General features: G+C 40.9%; 1 protein-coding gene across 1 annotated transcript in view; it reads right to left on the reverse strand.

The window, feature by feature from the left end:
• COL14A1 (collagen type XIV alpha 1 chain) overlaps positions 1 to 22,992 on the reverse strand; it is a 167,747-nt gene that overhangs the window by 104,012 nt on the left and 40,743 nt on the right. Inside the window, exons 7-15 of the mRNA XM_077808839.1 lie at positions 20,953 to 21,117; positions 19,665 to 19,826; positions 18,035 to 18,186; positions 16,441 to 16,570; positions 13,009 to 13,154; positions 11,133 to 11,262; positions 8,035 to 8,174; positions 5,631 to 5,757; positions 2,330 to 2,469 (exon numbers count right to left, since the gene is read on the reverse strand). Of these exons, the coding sequence (XP_077664965.1) occupies positions 2,330 to 2,469; positions 5,631 to 5,757; positions 8,035 to 8,174; positions 11,133 to 11,262; positions 13,009 to 13,154; positions 16,441 to 16,570; positions 18,035 to 18,186; positions 19,665 to 19,826; positions 20,953 to 21,117 (1,292 nt within the window). The remainder of the gene's footprint in view (positions 1 to 2,329; positions 2,470 to 5,630; positions 5,758 to 8,034; positions 8,175 to 11,132; positions 11,263 to 13,008; positions 13,155 to 16,440; positions 16,571 to 18,034; positions 18,187 to 19,664; positions 19,827 to 20,952; positions 21,118 to 22,992) is intronic.

Raw genomic sequence — 22,992 nt, forward strand, 5'->3', positions numbered from 1 at the left:
AGCGAGGAGCGGGTCTGGTCTTCTGAAGGTACAGAACTTTGAACTAGCACCCTGCACAAAACACTTTTTGGCATAGATATTTTTAGGCAAAATTCAGATGCAAGTCTGAGTGAGTCTACGTGGAATCTAAGCTGGTATAACTAACACCTTCTTCCAGCTTCCCCCACCCACCCATAATGCATGTCAAACCATCTTAGACACCCAAGACTCACCAGGACTTGCTAACTTACATATGACTCACATCACTTACCAATGTGTAATTTACACCACCCGTACACCCACACCCACACGCACCCGTACCCACTCTGGACCATTGAGCCTAAAAGAACCTCAGGCAGTCTATGCTGGTGCAACTAACAAGCCAAAGGACCATAAGAGAGGAGTGTAACAAGCAAATCAACCAAATTGAGGGTATAATAATGTGCACCCCCTATGCTAACATACACAAAGAGCTATCCTTGATCATGCACATTTTAAAATCTTATTCCAGCTCTTTGGGTAAGTTACACCAGCCTAGACTCTGCTACACATTGGCAGAGTTGGTGTAAGTAGGCCTCACTTACAAACCCTTTCGCATCACTCTCAGAATTTGGCTCCCTAACTCTACCCAGTTAAATGGCAACCGCTCTTGGGAGCGATGGTGAGTACGCTGTATTACCGCCTGGCTGATAAGGCAGCTGGGAAAGAAGTTTAAAGAGGCAGCAGCCTGGAGGTATTGTGCTATCCGTAGCCTGACCACATTACAAAGGTCAACTGAGGAGAACAATGAAGGAGCCAGGGTATTTTTTATATTTTAAAATGTAAAAATATCGGCACTCTGCAGCATTTTCCAATGAGTGAACCATTCTCCCTGATAAGAGAGGGACCCCATATCAGCAGATATTTCATGATAATTTTATAAATATAGACTAACACAAAGTGATTTCAAAAACACCACAAGGACAATAATAAGCTCCAATCCAAAATACACACCAGTCAAAGAGACTCATTGGCAACCACATTTTCAGAGTAAGGAACTTGAAATAAACGTAGTAAAAAGTAAGTCCAGGAAAAGGGGAACCCTAACCCATCTCATGAGCAGGGGAACTCCAGTGCGTGACAGGCCCATCAACCAGCTCACTTATAAATTCCTCCTTTTGCTTGCTTACCCTTGAAATTCATCTCATCATACGAGCATCTCCGTCCAGGTGTGGGAAGACAGAAATAGGGCAAGGCTATTTTCCAGAAAAGCTCCAGCTTCACTGCACTAGTAGGATTGAGTCCTACTCATACGGCTTCTTCTCTGCTACAGAGGAGGAGGAAATGCCGCCAAAAACCCAAATCTGGCAGTGCTTCCTCTACCCCCGCAGATGGCATTGTGCATAGGGAGATGCTCTCCCCTTCCACAGTGGAGTCGCTAGCAGAAAGAGGAGAGGAACTAAGGTGGGGTGGGACAGTAGAGGATCATATCACTGAGTAGAAAAATGTGGGCACAGGATGAATGAGAAAAGAGTAAGCGGTGAGAGACTGGGCAAACAGTGAATAGAGAAAAAGGGGTGGAGAGAGAATGGGACAAAGAGAGATGAAAGGTAGACAAGCAAAGGTTAAAAATATGAGCAGAAATGATAAATAAAGAAAAAAATCTTGAACTAGAGAACAAAACAAAACAAAACCTTTTAAAAGGATGAAACATTTAAAAATGTTGCCTGAGGACAAGCACAGCTATAGAGAAAGAGATGCATGATGATGATCTAGAGTGAAAAGTAGAGCACAGAGAGAGAAAGGGGAAAGAGGAGAAACACAAACACAGGATACCACTGTAATTTATTAATTGTGTGTAAACTTTGTCAAATGTTTTGAATCTATGGTTTTATAGGAAGTTTTACTGTTTCCAATTGATTAAACAAACCTAGAACATATGCTCATCCCTTTGCTGGGCACATCACCCACCCGCCCCTGGAGTGATCATCTTGTTTACCTTCATCTTTTTCACTGGAAAGCGGAAGAATTTGAGCATTCCAAGAATTGGGAGTAACAGAGAATGGAAGGCAGATTCTACGGGAATTGGCTCATTAGAGATTAGGTAGCTAATTTCCATGAGTTCTCTTCCCTCAGGGTTTATCTACAAAGAGACGCTGAAACATTGGTTCAGTTTAATTTTGGAGGGCTTCATGGTAAGCCAGGCTGTCCTCTGAATAAGTCAAACTGCCATGCATCAGATTACTGGGATTTTGCTTTGCTTAGCTGGCAATATATTTTCAACAGCACTGGGCCTCTCAAAGTGGAATGTATTTCCTCTTCCTTTTGTGTAGCATCCATACCAGGACCTACGAGAGTCAAGAAAACTCACCTCTTCAGATGCACCCCCATTCAGTGGGGTCCATGCCAATCTGTAGCGAGCAATATCAGAGGAGATGGGCTTCCAATTGACTCTAAAACTATCTGTTGATACTTCATCTATTTCCACATACTGTGGGGCTGGAACTTTTTCTGCAGAACAATGTTATGCAAAAGAAAGAAGAAGAAGAAGAAGTTAAAATTTGTAAAAATCTTAAAACTACACAAAACGGTGATGTTCAACAAGCCCTTTGTGGGCTGTAATACTTTGGTCTCATTTCAGTTGTTGGGTTTGGTGTGCAGGTGCTGGGGTGGCCTGTGATATAAAGGAGGTCAGACTAGATGATCTGCTGGGTCCTTCTGGCCTTAAACTCTATAATTTTCTGTGACTTTTTTAGCTATAGCTACCTACACAAAATAGAACATAGGGGATAGCTATCAAAGGTACCTCTGGTTATACTCACACTTGGTGATTCTCAAGGAGGCTCGGTATTTTCATCCTGATATACTTACTTAGCCATAGAGTGAGCAACATTATTATCACCCTGTTATTAATTATATTACGATATTGTCTCTAAGCCTCAACCAAGATCAAGATGCCACTGTGCTAAGTATCATACAAACACAACACAGTTCCTTCCCCGAAATGGCTCACAGTCTAAATAGGCAGGGAGGCAAAGGGTAGGAGAAAGGAAATGTTATTGGTTTATTGTTTTATGAAAACAATACTTTGCTCAGAAAAACTGTACTTAAGCGACATCCACACAGCAAAAATAAATAAATAAATAAAAATCCCCACAGGAATGAGTCTCAGAGCTTGGATTGCCAGACGTAGGCTGGCGCTGGAGGGCTAAAAATAACCATGTCGACGTTCAGGCTCAGGCAGGAACCTGAGCTCTGAAACCCAGCCATCGGTGAGGGTCTCAGAGCCTAGGCCCCAGCCCAAGTGGGAATATGTACACTGCTATTTTTCACCCCGCAGTGTGAGTCCCCCCAGCCGAGTCAGTTGACTCAGGCTCTCTGCTGTAAATCTTTTTTTTTTTTCTTGCTGTGTAGACATCTCTTAGTTAACAGTGCCAGCAACACTGGATTTTCTAGCCCTGTAACTTGATTCCTGATAGTACTACAGTTTAGGGGCAACATTTCTGCATCACAGCATGTGGAGAGAGCAGACAAATTGATGGAAGAGTAAAATCCTTCTACATCTTAAGTCATAAATGCAAATCCTGGATAGATTAATAAATGTCAGTCTGGTTCTAAACCTCCTTCTGAGATTTGAGGCTTGACTCATAAAACAAATGAGAGCTTATTACATGAGGTATGTATGTTCTTTGTGAATATAAAATGTGGTTATATACTTTTGCAATTCGTTACATCCATACTTCCTGTGGGCAAATGGAAACACCTTCATGTTATGAATGCACAGGAATGGAGGGCGTTCAGCACCCCTCCAAAACTGCTCAGCACCTCGCTGGATCAGGCCCTTTATCTTATTTTTAACAAGGGTGTCGCTATTTGGCAGCATGGCCAGCAGGTGAAGCTTCCCCTGTGGGAGGCTAGCTCCCTAACCCGCCTCTTCTTCCTGTGGCCCTGCCCACACTCCACCCCCGCTCAGCACCAGGCCCCGCCCCATCCCGCTCAGCCCTCCCACTGCCATTCACTATATCCCTTCTCTCCTCCCACCTCCTCCGCCAGGCTCCCACTGCCCGCCATGTCCCTCCTCTCCTCCACCCTGCTCCCCCACGGGGGTGGGGGTGTGAGGGGGTCTCGCAGGAAAGAAGGGACACGGTAAGCAACTCCAGAGAGGGAGGCATTGGAGGAGAGGAGGGACTCACCAGGCAGCGGTGGGGACCTCGGGGAAGGGGCAGAGCAGGGATGAGAAGAGGTGGAGCGAAGGCAGGGCCACCACAGCCTGGGCATCCAGCGGCGGGGCAGCAGTGGCTGTGCCAGGGAAGGCTTAGCCTCCCCTGGCCTATTATACCCACCGCCCATGCTGGGTAACTTGTGTAGGCCGAGTTCATTACACACACCAGCAGCTCCTTGCATCCCTCCATTTCACCTCACAAGCTCACTGTGTGCCACCCTCCCATCCCCCTCTATTTCAGGGACTCCCCGCAATCTCCTCCAATCTTCCCCGTATCAGAGGTTCTGTGTGCCCCCTCATTCCTCCCACTTCCCGCATACCTAGGCTCCCCATTTTACCCACCTGCCATGGCAAAGGCTGTGTGTGCACCCATTTCTCTTCATCTGTCCCTTTTCCCTATGCCAGGGTCTTCCATTCTTACACACACACAAACACAGGTTGCATGTGCATGCCAGGCACCATTTCCCCTGCCCCTCAGTTATTTTTTGCTTTGGAGATGAGTAGTTCAGGGTGTCAATATTTTAAACTCCATTGGGAGGAGGAGCAGTGATGAGTGAGGGGTATTGTTATGCTAGACAGTAATGGGTGCCATCAACCAGTTATTTGATTTACAGACAGTTGCAGAGACACTTGAATCTGTGGCTGTGCTAAACAGATGACAGGGCTTGACTATGCCTCCTCTTTTCCCTCCTTTTCGTTTTCTAATTTTCCCAAAAATCAATAGAGTTCTGGCCACTGATGCCTAGAACATTCATTGAAATCTTGGAATTGACCTGATGTAGCATTCAAATGTCATAATGTTACACAAAGACATATGGAGAAATGCCATAAAAGTGAGTGCATGACCTGGCAAGCTCCGCCAAAAAATTATTTTACTACTTTACTAGAAATAAAGGATACAAAATATCGCTGCTCCTGCAACCTTTACATCCTTGGTCACATGAGTATTTTAATGATGTCATGGATTACTCACATAAGCAAGGATTGCAGCTTTGGTCCCATAGTCAGGACATAATAAAGCTGAAGGACTAAAAAGTTTCTCATGAGAGAAGAATGCAGATGCTCATTTCCAGGGAATGAGTGCAAACTTCCAACTACTTTACACTGCTAGATGAGAGATTGCAAAACGGGTACTACATTGCAGATTCTGCAAAGAAATTTACAGGGTCTAAAAGAGCAAAAAAAAGTTTAGTTCAGTAATTTTAGATTTACTAAGCCTTCCAGTCCTTAAATTTTTACTTTTTATAAACACCGAGTAATCTGACAGTGGAGATGCTATTTGCTACATTTTAGTGGTATAGTGCTCCCAAAACGAATAAAAAAGCAAAAACACCCCAATATTTTGTAATCATGGTTGGAAACTGTCACAGTTACTGGTCTTGCTTTCCAAAAAAGTAAGTGAATATCAAAGGTGTTCTTGGAAAGCCTTCAAATATGCAGTTAGACTTACTTGTAGTAAAGCTGCCAGTCAGCGGCTCAGACTGTCCTTCATCATAGAGGGAAAAAATGGCAACAGTATATTCTGTAAGGGATGTCAGCCTTTTCAGGGTGTATGTTGAAACACGATCAGCTTCCACCTGCAGAATTTGTAATAGATACTGTCATGTGCTAGGAATACAGGAAACAAAACCCCTTTACGTTATCAGTGCCTGCAAGTCAGCTGGCTACTAATGGATATGGACAGAGAATGCCATGCAATTATGAAAAGAGCCACGAATTATATAATTATATGCAACATTTACATTATGAATGAAGGTAAAATCCAGGTCATCAAAACCTATTAAAATTAGATAGTCTAGATTGTAGCAAACTGGAGGAAGGGAGAATTAGAGAAGCCACAAGTATAAAGACATTTCTGACATATGAGTATTTTATGTTTAATATTTGTCATAAAAAGATGTTCACAGGGTTGTTGTAGCCATGTTGGTCCCAGGATATTAAAGTTAAAAGGTAGGTGAGATAATATCTTTTATGGGACCAATTTCTGTTGGTGAGAGCTTGTCTCTTTCACCAACAGATGTTGGTCCTATAAAAGATGTTACCTCACAGACACACCCCTTCTCCCTCTAATAAAAAATGATGACAGTTTTCTTTGGTCTTCAGCCAGAGTACATTTAATGTGGCATTAAAGGAGGCATAAACCTCAGAAAGCTGCATAAGCTAGCTGTATATCAGGGCATTCAATGTCAAGTCAGATCAGGGCACAAAGAACAAGACACAAAACCAAAGCAAACTGGAAAAAATATGGGACCTATTTTATGAGCAAGAAAACTGAAGAATATATATCACCAACACATTACATATCAAGCTCTCACTATATAAAGTATGCATATTACATTACTATGTATCTGAGATGTTCACATACCATGGTGATGGTTTAGACAGACATTAAAAACCTCAGAGATGCCCAGATTATAAATCAACTACAGAATAGGATTAAGTGAAGCTTAATTTATTGACAAATGTTAAAAGACATGGAAAAACTACTTATAGCTTTGCCAACCATGAGGTACATTGTCTTCCAAACTTGGGGGTAACCTGTCTCAGTTTAATATGGATATTTATCCCATTTGTAAGAAAGAACTGATAACTCTTAATAGTCATAGCCACAGGCTAATGTCAGAGGCTTTTATACCATATTTTATTTGTACAGGATATGGTCTGTTTATATGATTGGCTCCATTTACTGCAACTATTTATTTAAACGTTTTTCATATATTTTGTCTGATTTTTGTATTATGATGTTTCATTCCATTTAGAGAGGCTGCTAATGGTGCATAGGCTGGTGAAAGCTATAAGGAAAGTTCTTCTAGTTACAATGCAGATGTCAGATTGATAAACTAAGTATTATAACTAAGGGAACGTCTACACTGCAATTCAAAACCCATGGCTGCCCCTGGGCCTGTTGATTCAGGCTCACTTTACAGGGTCCTACAGCCTGGGCTCCAGGCTGGGCCCGGAAGTCTACACTGCAGTTAAACAGCCCTGTAGCCCACGCCCCATGAACCCGAGTCAGCTGGCATGGGCCAGTCCACGGTTATCTGACTGTAGTGTAGACATACCCTGAGAGTCCAAGTCTGAAATAGGTTGTTAAAGTCAAGTGATATCCTGCCTAAAGAAAACACTCATTCCTATTCTGAGCCAAATCCTACTTCTGTTGGAAGTCAGTTTTTCCTCTTATATGTAACTATAGCAATAAAATTAACAAAACGTAGTAAAATCCCAGGCAGCCAAGTTTTTGGGTAAATTTCTTTTAAAAATTAGCTTAAACTCAGAGCTCACAGAAGTCTGAGAGCTTCATTATCTGGTCTGATCCACAGTAGGTATTTTGGATACTGTCCACTTAGGTCAGGGGTTCTCAAACTGGGGGCTTGGGACCCCTCAGGGGGTTGCGAGATTATTACGTGGGGGTTCGCGAGCTGTCAGCCTCCACATCAAACCCCGTTTTGCCTCCAGCATTTATAATAGCGTTAAACATAAAAAAGTGTTTTAAATTTATAAAGGGTGGGGGGTCGCACTCAGACGCTAGCTGTGTGAAAGGGGTCACCCGTACAAAAGTTTGAGAACCACTGACTTAGGTCAAAGGTTAGATCCTACAAACACTTACTTACCTGAATAGTTCCATTCACTTTACTATGAGCATAAGGAAGGAGTGCTCATACAAGTAAGGTTTTTCAGGATCAGATCCCACATGGGTGTGACGCACTCTGAATACATTCCCTGTATTAAGCATAATGTTCCATGCACAGAGTTTGAAAATTATAAGTAAATCTTTTGTTACAGCTTGAAAGATCTGATTTGTTTACAGAAATTACACTTAAAAGTAAGACTATGGTACATTATTAACTGCTTACCTCATTGGTTTCTGTCCCATCAGTTTTAACATACATAATACGATAACCATTTACGTTTTCGGAAGCAGGATCCCATGTTATCCTAGAAGTGCTGTGTCCGATGTCTGAAAATCTCAAGTTCCTGGGTGGACTTAAAGGCACTTGAAAAATAAATAGTTACAGTCATGAAAATAGTTCTGTCTTTTATTTCATCCACAAAGCACATTCTCTCTTGACAATGAACATGAAACACTGTTTTAAAAGTGATAATATTAAGCAATATGACTGACAGTTTTGTTTCTATACCCTTTTCAGTTTAGACTACTAGTCAGGAAAGTACTTAAGCACATCTTGAAATTTAATAGCTGTGTAGTGCCATTGATTTCAATGGGACTGCATTTGTGGTTAAAGTTAAGTATGTGGTTAACTGCTTTGCTGAATCAGAGGCTAAAAGCATTGGCAAGTATAAGTGCCATCATCACTGTTGAATATTGAAATTGAAAGAAATGGAAGTGGGGATCCTGCTTGCTGCTGGATAGCAGAGTTGGATTTATACCATACAACATTTTCCTCACCTGTGCATTTGGATTTGTAAATTGATTTGTGTTAACTGTATCTGTGCTCCATGTGTTTGTTAGTGGAAATGGCACCTTTTAAATGATTATATGGTAGTTTCAAAAGTCATCTAATAAAGAAACAGACAATGCTGGGTGATGTTTATAGCTAACCACAAAGGGAATTGCAAGTGTTAAATGCAAATACACCATAACAATTCATATATGGAGAATATTTGACATCAAAATTCATTTTTCACATCTTTTTATGCTAGTGAAGCTCAGTCAAATATTTGCAGAAAGTGAAAACAAAAGGATGGAAAACATGGTAAATTCAAATGAATATTAGTGAAAACATTTCTATTATTAGTTCAGCTTTAGTTAACACCAAACTTCATTCACAAATCCATTACGTTACCTTCATATTTTCCTAATCCAAGTTCAGCAGAAGGGTAAATGCACACTGTATATGTTCACAGAATACTTAACTTATTGTGGAAGTTTCAGGACTGACAAAAACCAGTTTGTTTTTTAAAGACCTTAGCAAAGGGAAAAAGGTTTCTAAGATAAGAAGTTAAGTGAATTCAGGATGGTTTCTCTTCAGCATATAAGAAAGTTAGGTGAAAGTTAGCCTTCCATAAGTCTAATGGAACATCTGACCAGAGATTTCTCCAGTTCTTGGGCAAAGGGAACTGACAAGATCGATAGAGCTGCTAGCTGTTCAACACTTATTACATTTGTCCCTGATTACATAGGCGATTCCTCTGTAGGCAAGATTACATATGAATGGAGTGTTCTCCAAGCAGTTAAGGCCTTCTTCCCGCTGTATACTGATTGGCTGGTGTAAAGGGGTGGAAGAGGGGACTATGCTACATATACAGTCACAGTCTGCTTCCTGGTTTCCCCTCCCCTGTGGGGGAGGGCGCGGGTACTGTCGCCGTTTCTGGGTTCCATTCTGTCCCATGGGTAGAAGCTGTGCAGGGAGCAGGCATACAGATCTATGCAGATCCAGTAAAGCAAGGAGAGAACAGAACCTGGACTGCCTGGCATTTACTGCCTATTAAAAACATGCTACCTATCATAAATGAGGGTGCTCTCCAACCCTTAGTTCTGCAGGAGGCTCCTCCTGCTCCTTTTTCCAAAAGGGGTTCTGTCCCGCACTAGGGCTACTGTTGCCTTCTCTCCCAGATATAGCAGCGTTCAGCTGGAAGATGCTGTTCTTGGTGACGGGGAGCCCTCATCCCCCCATTGAACTTTGGCAGGTTCTGACCCTTAATTAGCAACTAAATACCAGCACTGGCCAAAGACCACCCTGGTGCTTGTACTGAGAGCTAGCGATACCTGTGGCTGAAAGGAAAAAGTAAGTGATAGGATCAGAAAACAGAATGGGACCATGCACCCTGAAGCCCACATTTCAACAACCTGTTATAAATGTGATCTGTTGTAAACAGAAAAAACAGAAGGACCTACAGGAAGTTACCTGGGGGCACATGTGCTCTTTTTAATCCCATCAACCAATCTCCCACCTACAAAGGAGAAACAACAATGGTCCAAGAACAGCCACCTGGCCTCTCACAGGTCCCTTCCTGGTGCCTCAAGTATTATTAATTCTGGATCTCTTTGGTTTGCAGTCCTCTGTTATGATCCAAGTGAACTTTACTCTCTTATCAGAGGGCTTCCCTGCCTTCTCCATCTTCTCACTGTATTATTCCCTTACATCCCCAACCATCTGATGTCTTAATTTGCTGTGTTAGCTACCTGTTCTAGATTGTACAGTTGTCTGTGAAGAGCTATGTGCCCCAACGGTAATACGTAAATAATAACTAAGTATATTAATTGAAGAAGAAAAGTAAATAGCTGATACTAATAATGTCCTCACAGCAAACGAAGTCTAATCAGATCATTAGTTTTCATTTTAAAAGGTGGCCGGTCAGAATCTGGTATCATGTGTCAGATTGAGAGCAACCCTTCCCAAGGGGAAAGCAAGACACTTCCCTTCCCACTTGTACAGCTGCACAAAGACTGCTCTCAATAGTGGTGCTTGTGAGCGAGGAAGAGCTGGTGCTACTCATTCCTGGACCCCCTGGGGAACAAGATGCTAAAAAGGGAGAGAGAAAAAAGGGAGGGAAAAGGCAGGGCAGCGCCACAAAACCACAAGGTAGTCCTAGGTAATAAAATAAAATAATAATATATGGCCAGCTTCTGCCACCCTCACTCATGCTAAGTAGTATCTTCCTGTGCAATTAGTTCCACTGAAATCAATAGGGCTATCAGCAGCACAAGACACTACCCAAATAAGTAAAGGTATTAGAATCTGGTCTATGGAAAACATGCTCTTTTGTGGAGAATTATATACTGTACCTGGTCCTATAATATACAGTACTCTGTCTAAATTAAATAGCAGCAGCAGGAAACTGAACTCATCCAAACCATAATGCACAGTATGATCTCCTCTCAGTTACTCCTCTATACAGATTTTAAAATCTGAGATCTATTTTCATACATACAAAGACCTCCTGGAGTTTTATTACTGCTGTATAGTGAATACAGATGTGTCTGACCTACATGTTGTTTCTTGTCCTGTCAGGGGGTCACTAGCTTCTTCTCCAAACATCGCATAAACTGTGACTGTATATTCTGTGTTAGGCAATAATCCATCCAGTTCAATATCTGTCAAGGCCTCTCCAATTTTCATCTAAAGGTAATATGAATAATAGACACATTATTTCTAAACTAGCTCATGAGTGGAGAAAAACAAGCCAGGAGCATTTTTGTATAGGAGAAAAGTATATTCAATAGGGACAGAGCATATTTTTATAGAGCTGGTAAATGCCATAAAACTGAATAAAAGTAAAGGGCTACAATATGCCCATTTAGGCTCCAATTCAGCAGAGCACTTAACTTTCGGCACACAACTAATCCTTTGAGAGTCAATGGCACTATTCATGTGCTTAAAGTTAGGCATGTGCTCAAGTGCTTTGCTCAACAGGGGCTTCTGAGCACTGTAGTTAAACAGGAAATTGGTAGAGTCAAATCTTGCTCTGTGTTGACTCAAAGAAATTGATCAGCTGTACCTGAACACGGAACTTGGGCCAGTGAACAGTTTTGTTATTGCATAGAGCAATGAAATACCTAAAATTGTCTAAAAGGCAAACACCCCAAGGAAATGCCTAACATGAAGGTGGAGCGGATATAAAGGTAACATAAGCAATAACACAATAGCCCTCTGTTGCAGCAGAACAAACGGCCCTCAACCTCTCTTCAATATGCATCTATGCCTAAGAGACTGTTGAATCTTTATACCAGCTCAGTGGAAACTAATGGCCTCCAAATGACTGCTGAAGTGAGAATATTGCAATGAGGGGAAAGGACTCTGCCTCATTAATCAGAAGTCTGTCTACAGGCTGAGGCTTGGTTTTGCTTTTTGCTATTTCAGGTGTGTACCATTTTCCCCTTGAGCTCCTTCAGTAGGTGCCGCATTAACAGGGCTGATTTATTGATTGAAAGATCTTTCGACAGGGTGAGGCTCAGTTTTGCTGATGTCAGCTAGCTTTCAATGAGGCCCCATTTTCAAGAGGGCTACCTGATCATAGCTACTCATTCTGCAAAGAACACAAGTCTATTCGAGCTCTCAGTGGCTTCCTACACCCTTTCCAGAATGTTGCATGCATTTGCCTGCTGTCAGTGAGTCCTTATATAAAATACTCTTAATTTCATATACAGTCAATGGAGCATAAAACAATTTTAAATCTTAGCCCTAAGACTGCACTAACACTATATTAGCGATTTCCAAAAATCCAGTGATATTTCTAGTGACAGCACAATATTCTGCCTATCATTTTATCTACTCGAGAACTGTACCTTACTCTGTCATTCTTGTTCTACTCAGAGTTATTCACATTTAAAATTAATGGTTTTATTCTTTCTAAAGCTAACTTTAAAAACAAAACAAACAAAACCTTAGACATTTATTAAACATAAAAGTTAGAATGAAAACAAAACGTAGAAATGTCAAATTTACTAATTTAAGTTGATTTACTTTTTTAAAAGTCCAACTGTAAGCAAAAAGACTAAAACTTCATGATCTTCTAAATCCATTTTTCAGAAAGATCAAGTCATTTGTGTTTTGCTTTCTTTTTTTCTGTGTTTGCATTTTTGCCTTCATGCTATGATACAATATTGCCTCATGAGTCCAAGAGACTCCCTTTATCTCAGCTATAACTTGTGGCATTTCTTCTGTTCTAATGAGGACAAATTTGAAAGTACTGAAAATTAAAAATAACTACTTGGCATGCAGTTTGCATAGAAAGTCAGTAACATGTATGGTACTTTAAAAGCTAGGAAATAGACAAGATTTGAAGCTAAGGACCATCTGACATTTTGTTCTTTAAATGTTATGTTTTTGAATAGCTAGAATCCAAATGAAAGCTAAATACATCACCTCCTTTTCATCTGCTGCCAGTCCCTCTGTGAGGGGAGCATATAGGATCATATAACCAGTGGCACCCACTACTCCATTCCACTTTGCTCTCATGCTGCTCTGTGACACATCATACAATTGCAGATTTGATGCTGTAGGCAAAGCAACTGTGACAGAAAGAGGTACATGTTTTTCAATTGCATCTAAAAAAACTTGCTTAACATTTCATAAAATTTTGTTTGACTATCGGAAACACAAAGAAATCCAGCAGAGTAAACACTGGAAACACTGTTTGACGTAATAACAAAGAGCTATAAAAAGATCTCTGAATTAGAGAGCTGGGAAAAGGGCTTTGTCATCTATCCAAGTCCCCAGACAGGGTTGGGTTGTTCTTACAGAACATTTCTAGTATTTTGCCCCAGTCAGATTTTCAATCCTACAAGAGCAAGGACTTCTACCCTTTCCCTTGGGAGAATCCTCAACAGTTTAACAAATATAGTTGGACCAAACTGCTCCATGCACAGGTCCCACCCCACCTCTCTTCTAGATCTGCATGGGGGAGAGGATTGGCGGTGGAGAGTGAGTAGAGCCACCATTAGGGGTAAGCCACATAGGTAGCCACATGGGCACTGAATTTTTAGGGGGTAAATTCTGCCTGGCAATAACCTCTTCACCCCCGCAATGTGTGGGAGGCATGTTCACGGTGAGGGGACAAGGTCAAGAGGAGCAACAGAAGGCTGGACTGTGTTCTAATATGGGGTTGTGCCTAGGGTCCTGGGTTGCCTTAATTAGCCCTGCACATCAGTCAGGAGTGTGTGACTAAGTAGGCTGAACTAAGTCCTTAAAGGGGATGAACATGTTGACACATTAAATTATGGCGGTGCCATTGGAGCATAGAACTAATCTGGGTTTCTTTTTTAAAGAAAAGTTCCCTTTAACTTTTAAGAATAGCCCTCTATTTTGCCAGGTTTCAGAGTAATAGCCGTGTTAGTCTGTATTCGCAAAAAGAAAAGGAGTACTTGTGGCACCTTAGAGACTAACCAATTTATTTGAGCATAAGCTTTCGTGAGCTACAGCTCACTTCATCGGATGCATGCTGTGGAAAGTATAGAAGATCTTTTTATACACACAAAGCATGAAAAAATGGGTGTTTACCACTACAAAAGGTTTTCTCTCCCCCCACCCCACTCTCCTGCTGGTAATAGCTTATCTAAAGTGATCACTCTCCTTACAATGTGTATGATAATCAAGTTGGGCCATTTCCAGCAATGGCTCACATCTCAACTATTGCAACATCCTTCTCTCTGGCCTTGACAAATACAATCTTGCCCAGCTCATATCCATTCTAAATGCTGCTGCTAAGATCATTTTCCTAGCCTGTTGCTTTGACCATGTCATCCCTTTCTTTGACTCCCTCCACTGGCTCTACCTTTTCTATTGTATCAAACATAAGCTACTTGTCTTCACTTTCAAGGCCCTTCATGCCCTATCCTCACCCTCCCTACCATCTCTCAATCACTATCGAGCCATTGACTCCTGCCTCCAATTTGCCCATGACACCAGTCTTCATTGGCCACTTGTTAAGTTTTCAAACAAGCACTTTCATCCTTTCCCCCATGCTGCGCCTCATGCTTGGGAGGAGGTCCCCATAAACAACTGCAAAGCTACCTCATTATCCTTCCATGCCCTCCTTAAAACTCTCCTTTCTGGTGATGCCTACAAAAAGTTTGATAATAGATAGGGTACTGGTGTGCTGGAACCATTGTCCATCATGAAGACCAATATTATCTCATTGCTTCCTTGTACTACCTTGTCTGTCCATTTCTGTCTGTTGTCTCTTGGTTTATACTTATCTGTAAGCTCTCTGGGGTAAGGACAATCTTTTTGTTCTGGGTTTGTACAGAACCTAGCACAATGGGGTCCTGGTCCATGACTAAGTTTCCTAGGTGCTCCAATAAAACAAGTAATAAATAATAAGGAGAGAGAGAGAGAAGGGGGACAAAAAGATGGGAAGAAGGAGAGAGCGCTTCTGCTACAATTTTCAAATTAAAATTAATTGCAAATGTAAAAACTTTAAGAGCATATTAGACAAAGTTAATCTGCAGCTGGGGTAGACACCCAATAATGCCGATAACTGAAAAAAATTACATTAAGAGGAAATTTGAAAGTAGCTAGAATAAATATAGGTATAAGAAATTTTCAAGAATTTCAAATAAATATACATTTGATAATTATTTTGCATTTTTCAAAGTGATTAAAAGATAGGCTCCTCTCTTACTTTTCTGTATTTTATGCATTTATGGCACTGAATATATTTATCTAAACAGCATACTACTGTAAGGTCATTTTTAATGTACTATATACACAAATATGATAGTTTTCACATTTGTGGTTAATTTTGTCAGTGTCACAAAAGGTAAAAAATGTAAAGTATAATTTTTCACAGATTTCAACTGGCATCGTGAAAAATACTTCCAAACTGCAAATATTTTATAACCTGGAGTGATTAATACTTACACATTTCAGACTGTTACTTATGACACTCAAAGATTTGTTTATATAACGCTTGCAGCCACACCACCTTGGGCTGTGATCTGATCGGATCTCAGAAAATAAGCAGGACTGGGCTTAGTCAGAACTTGAATAGGGTGACTTCAAAGGAATACCAGGTGCAACAGGAAATGATGCTATTGACTCAGTATGTGACACTCTTCCCGCTGAATCAGAAATTAACCTATTCCTAACAAGGTGTTATAGAACTACTTATTGAATACTTCACAGTGTTAAATGTAATTATCCTTACAACATCCCTGAGGTAGGGAAGTACAATTATCACAGATGGGAAACTGAGGCACAGAAAGTCAGAGTCACTTCCCAAGGAAATGTAGGCAGTCTGTGGGAGAGCAGGAAATTAAACACTTGTCTCTCCAGTCACAAACAGTCCCCTATCCACTGAACCTCCCATCATCACTTAAGGAACTAAGGCCAAAAAGTGGAAATAAGGCTGTATGCCTAAGCCATAAAGTTTAGATCCAGCCGCAGATCCAAACTGCTCCAAAGTCTAGGAGTGTTATGATTTAGAGCAGTGCTTCTCAAGCTATCTGAGGTGGGGGACCGGCGATTTTTTTTTCCAATGTGCGCGCAGACTGGCAGCCGATGCCTCGCAGACTGGCATCGGTCCACGGACCACCACTTTGAGTAGCACTGATTTAGAGGCTTGGTTTGGCCCATTACAGAGAGAATGTAACTGGCTCAAAGTTTGGGAAAATTTGGACCCAAGTCTTTAGTTCAGGCCCAAATCTAATAAATAAATGTCAGACATTACTAATAAAAAGAGCTGAAGAGAAAAAAAGACTTGATTCTGCATCCCTTACTCACACTGAGCAGTGCCTACTCACGCAGCGTTCAGTATTACTGAGTCAGGTCCATAACAAATTGAGTGAGGATACTTACGTGTAGTTTCACTACCACGGAGGCCCTCACTTGCAGCACTTATATATATAGCAAACACAGCTATCTGATATTCAGTTAGAGACATCAGGTTTTTCAGAACTGCTGTTGATACACTTCCATCCACCACTACCTGTTTGGGGAAAAATGCAATGAAATAAGTATAAAATAAATTAATTTTATTACTATTTAATCCATCTTATCAGTTTGTTTTATCTGTCATATTTCTAAGACAGTCCTTGGCATGATACATAAATGTTAATCTATCTATGTTTAACAGGGCAAAAATGACATTTGTATCTTAGTATACAGTACAGTAGCCAGGAAACAGAATGGCAAAAATATGCATAACGAGGAGTCTTAAGGCAATACAAAGCAGCACTTTGGATCAAAGGAAATGTTAAAAATACAATTAACATAATGGAAATTAATGGACACTTTCTGATACATTTCAGAGTAGCAGCCGTGTTAGTCTGTATTCGCAAAAAGAAAAGGAGGACTTGTGGCACCTTCGAGACTAACCAATTTATTTGAGCATAAGCTTTCGTGAGCCTCACTTCATCGGATGCATCATGAAAGCTTATGCTCAAATAAATTTGTTAGTCTCTGAGGTGTCACTTTCTGATATATTTATTATGTAATTCAAAATTTCATTATAGTACTGCATGCACATACCTGTGTAAACACACACATACACACACACACACACACCACGACAACAAAATCCCCAAAATAAAACAAAATATCTTCAAAAAATAAAACGCATTTAACCTCACCCTTTCATTATATTGCTTTTGTTGTCCTGTCTCCACTCTCCAACCCTTCCCATCCTGTTCTGAAAGTTGTCTGATTAAGTTGTAAACTTTTTCATGCAGTGTCCTTGTTTTCACACTACCTCCAAAGCACTTAGTGAACTGTTGGTGCTACACAAATAATAAATATCCATCTGGCCCCCGTACTGGTCAGCTTTAGCCAGATTCCCAACTCTACATCCGTGGGTTTTTTTAAAATAAGTTATGTTTCCAAAGCTCAAACTCTATCCCTTCTGCCCCTTTCTGGTCCTGCATCCTTTGAAATAGCATCATACAGAGTTGGTCCAACAAGGAAAGCTGATGTATAAATAAAAACACAGTTTACCTATTGGATTTTAGGTCCTATCCTTGAACAATGTAATCACAGACTGTGGTGCATGTTTACACAGCCTGTGGTAGCAAGCCTCCAAGCCTGAGTTAATGTGCTTGGGTTCATGGACTCACGCTACCGAGCTAAAAATAGCAGTGTACACGTTGTGGCTTGAAATGGAGCTCAGGCTCTGAAGCGGGCCTCAGAGCCTGTGCTTCAGCCCAAGTTGCATTTTAAAGTTCTGTCTACACAGCTACTTTTAGTGCAGTAGTGCAAGTCCCACCAGTCTGAGTCTGTCGACCTGGGCTCAGAGACTTGCTGTCATGGGCTACCACTGACTGTGTAGATGTACCCTTAAATGGAAGCAGCATCAGGCCTGTGATCAAGTGCTCTCATTCCCAACTGGTGAATTCTTTCTATTATGTCTACTAGAAGTTTTCACAATCATGTAACTGAAAATTTTCCCCTCCATTACCTCCTCTGGTTGGCCTCCTCTAGTGGGATAGTACACAACTCTGTATTTTTCCACCTTGCCAGGTGCATGGGTCCAGCTAACACGGAATCCTCTGGCTGTTACCTCAGATGTGACCAAATTAGTAGGAGCTCCAAGAGTGGCAACAAATGTTCCTATATATGAGATAATATAAAGAAATTATTTTTACTCCTGTAAAATAATGATTTGTTTTTGCTCTCATTGCTGAGTTCCCAAAGATCTCTCATCATTAGAAACTGAATTAATTGGAGAGGGCATGTTTATTTAGGCAGTTTTTAATATTAACTAACTAAATAATAAAAATAATAATACATATACAATTCTCAGTGGGACCAGGCCTCATTGGTTTAGGTGGAAAACTTTACATGCAGCACACACAAAGGTTTCAGCACAAATGCTATTACAACTGCAATGGTTCTCCCAAGCTTCCCTGGTTGCCTGGCCTTCCATGTATTCACTCCCTCCCCAGGTGCTTCCAAACACCCTCTCCCCAAGTTCCAGAATCAGCCAGGAATCTCCATAGCTGTGAACCTGCTAAAGAACTCAGTAAGAGAGCCCGTCCCCTGTACTCCTTGGAAGGTCTGCAGGTGGGATGGTATCTGACAAGGCACCCTGGAGCTACACTCAGCAGACATTGCCCCCCCACACCCCTCGAGATACTTCACTGGTTCATGAGTCCTTTGATGGCCATGTCTTCCCCCCACATACAGACCATGGCCAGTCACAGATCCCCCTACCACCTGTGTAATTCTTAGGGGATCCAGGAGGAAGAGAGAAGCCTACTAATGCAATATCTTTTCAGAAGACAGCTTCAGATTCATGTGCAATGTAACCTTCCTCAGTGAGGCACTCCATAAGCTTAGGGAAATGCATCTGGCATTTGCATCTGCTGCATACGATTTTAAAGGGTCACAGCTCAGCCAATTCAAATCAATTTCTCTGGAACATTTCTAAAGGTACTTTCTCAAGGAGGGCTATTTCTCTGATGAACTTCAACATTCTACCCCTAGCATTTTCAGCTGCTCAAAAGGTCCTAAGATTCAGCAGAATTTTTATGTACTTGTAATTTTTCCATCCCCACAACCTTTCCTCATACTCCAAAATGCTGGGTTGGTTTTTTTTTGCTCAGAGATTAAAAAATAAAAATAAAAAAGTTCAACTTCATGTAGAGACCAAGCCTGGGAAACTTCAAATTGAAGGGTGAACATTTGGCAAAGTTATGAGACTAAGAAAACAAGGGATTAGAATGGAAACCAGGGCACAGCCTTAACTAGCTTTATTCCTTCTCTGATTCATCCCCAAACCTGTACACCGAAAAATACCCTCTTTTTACCTGTTCACTGGTGATAGCTACAGCAGAATGAATGCACTTTTTTTTGTGTACCTAACACTATAACAACAAAAGACAAACTGCTATCATGGAACTAAGCAAAAGATATTAGTATACGCATGAAATACACATAAAAAAAAATACCTTCTCTGATAATGTGGTATCCTGGTAGCAAAATATACGTAAAAAGAGTAAAATGTCAGAAACCAGTTCAAAACTGTCTCTATTCTAAAATTGGATTTGCTGGTATAATATCAAGATCAAACAAAGTTTCTTATTTACCTTTGATTTCCTTTTCCTGTTCCTCCACTCTTGAACACACTGTTCTCGTAAGACTTTCTACAATGGTGTGCATGAAGTTAAAGTCAGCAACGTTGTAGACATGAGTACTGTCCGGTTCAGAGGCAATCTCTTTGAGTTCATTTATATCTGCATTCTTCACACCTTACAGTGGAGAGACAAAATAGGAAAATGTTTGCAACAAAAGAAATCGGTGTAACGTTTAAGCCATGCAGCCTGGCCAAAGCCTACTGATGTCTATGGAGTCTTTCCCCATTTCACTGGCTTCAGTGTGCTTTGGATCAGGCCTACAGTCAAGCTGTTAATTACAGGTAGTTATAATTAATCACAAGGGTTAATTTCCAGTATTACAAGTGTTACTGACATCTTTGCAATATTCTGATGATAACTAGCATATGTTTATCCTCCTAAAATGCCAGTTACATTAATAGTCAGAGGATACTGAAAAAAGTTAAAATTTTCCAAAGTATTTTTGATGCTTAATCCAGATAGAAACACGATAGGACCCTTATAAATATACTAGATAGTGTGACAAAGTTCCTCCTCTACCTTGGTGGGTCTTGCACTTATTGGCAGATTTGCTCGCCTTGGAGCTTCACAACGGCCCCCAGTTTGGCCGTTTTCATGAACCCACAGTCCAGGTCAACTCCTCCTGTGCCTGACCTGGAGTTGGGAGGTTTGGGGGGAACCCGGGCCCGCCCTCTACTCTGGGTTACAGCCCAGGGCCCTGTGGAATGCAGCTGTCTAGAGTGCCTCCCGGAACAGCTGTGTGATAGCTACAACTCCCTGGGCTACTTCCCCATGGCCTCCTCCCAACACCTTCTTTATCTTCACCATAGGACCTTCCTCCTGGTGTCTGATAATGCTCGTACTCTTCTGTCTTCCAACAGTCTGCGTTCTCACTCTCAGCTCCTAGCACCTCTTGCTCCCAGCTCCTTACACATGCACCACAAACTGAAATGAGCTCCTTTTTAAACCCAGGTGCCCCAATTAGCCTGCCTTAATTGATTCTAGCAGCTTCTTGATTGGCTGCAGGTGTTCTAATCAGCCTGTCTGTCTTAATTGTCTCCAGAAGGTTCCTGATTGTTCCTGATTGTAACCTTCCCTGTTACCTTACCCAGTGAAAAGGGACCTACTTAACCTGGGGCTAATATATCTGCCTTCTATTACTCTCCTGTAGCCATCTGGCCCGACCCTGTCACAATAGATAGAACAGATCAGAGACTTATAAAAAATAAAATGCAATAAATAGATACGTTAGAATACATACCAATAGCAAACAATTCAACACCAGCATCACGCAGATTTTTAGCAGGTGGGATGACATCATCTTGGGATTTTCCATCTGTGACCAATATACCAATTTTGGACACACTGGGTCTTGCACCTGCTTCAGGCTTAAAGTTGTTCTCCAAAATAAAAGTTAAGGCAAGACCTAAAAAAAATAAAAAATAAAAAAAATGGTTTGGCTAATAAAATTGGCTATGTAACACGGATATTTTTATTGATTTTTGAAGTTTAATTTTCTATGCAAAGTAAAGAATGCTGAGAAACCTCCTACTGAATAATAACTTATAAAAGAGAACAAACTTTTACTTAAAAATATACTGTTCCAAGCAGGCAGCTTGAATTAAAGGCAGGGCAAAAATGGGAGCAGTCCTCAGCAACCTTCCAATCTATAAAATTATTTACAACAGAGAATAGAAACTTGTTTGAAACTAAACTGGGCTACTGAGCTACTCACATACCTTACCCCACCAGAGAGACAAGGTGGGTGAGGTAATATATTTTAGTGGACCAATTTTTGTTGGTGAAAGAGACAAGTTTTCGAGCCACCAGAGCTCTTCTTTTATTGGAGAGAAGTTTGGTCCAATAACAATATTACCTCACCGACCTAGTCTCTCTAATATCCTGGGGCTGATATGGCTACAACTACACTGCATATTACCCCACAAGGGAAGTTAGAGGATTTCATCTATTAGTAAATTTGGGTTCCAATTCAGCAAAGGACTAAAAACATGCTTACCATTAACACTGACTTCTCAAGATTGAAAGCATCAGGACTATTCACATGCTTAAAGTTAAGCACATGCTGAAGTCATTTGCTGAACTGGTATTTCAAAGAGTAACATATACATCCTGTTTAACACACATTTTTAGAAATGCTGGTCAAATTACAGATGATATTTCTGTAACGAAACTGCCTTTTGTTGGTTTGTCAGGAGAAGTCACTGAAACAGGAAATCAGATTGCTAATTTCAGGCCTGAACCTGAAACCCCTCCCAGGAGTGGTTCTTCAAGTTCCACTGAATACGGAACTGATCCTGAGCAGCTTTCATTGCCCTCAGTTCCCACTGGAGTCTCTGAGAGCCGACAGTGCTAAGTTTTATGGGAGAAATTTACCCCCTGCAGAAATGTTGCATAGAAACCCATTTACCACTTAACTTAGGCCATTAAAATCTAGTTGCTGAGTACAATCTTTTATTTTAAAGCTTTTTACACTCATAAGCTGAGGAAAAGCTTAAATTAAGCTATTGGAGAATGTAACGTCAAAAACTGATTATTACTGATTTGGGAGAGGCAACTTGGCTCTAATTTGAAAGTTAAAAGGAAGCCATATAAAAAGAGGTTAGGCAAAAGCCACCTCTAATGTCAGAATATAATCATCGCACTGGATTTATTACTTGCTTCTTGGTATTTCTATCAAGCATCAGTTCAGCTATGGTACCGCAGTATATCCCTTCTGTTCCCAGTCCAACCATAATAATTCCTTCCACCAAAATAGCGATTGGTGGAGGAGAAAAGGGAGAACTTCTAAGCCTCTCTGGAAAAAATAGTTTGGCAATAATTTACTCTTTCAGTCCATTATCCTCCAGACAAGAGAGCCAAGACTATTAAGTGTTGCACTGATGCTATGGGATTCCTCTCCAGAGGATATATATTTTATCATATTGACAAGTATCCCACAGCTATCCACCACTAAATTTCCAAAAAGCCATGCAGGGTTTCAATACCATGAAAGTTAATGGGAGTCTAAAACCCCCAGGTGGTTCTTTGAAAATTTACCACCACCAACAGTCAGATGTTAAAACAACACACTTTCTTTCTCCAACTGAATGAGGTTTTGTGTATGAACAGCGTCAATGGCTTTTGCTGCTCTATCCTCTTTCCAGAATGTAAAAGTGAACTTCCTTTGCTGTTAGTTTTGGCATAGATAGATCATACACACTCAGATTTTGCAGATTGAAGCCTGAGTCAAAGCTCACTAAAGACATGAAGATTCCCATTGACTGCAGCTACTTCAGATCAA

Source organism: Eretmochelys imbricata, chromosome 2 (genome assembly GCF_965152235.1).
Source record: "Eretmochelys imbricata isolate rEreImb1 chromosome 2, rEreImb1.hap1, whole genome shotgun sequence".
Lineage (NCBI taxonomy): Eukaryota > Metazoa > Chordata > Testudines > Cheloniidae > Eretmochelys > Eretmochelys imbricata.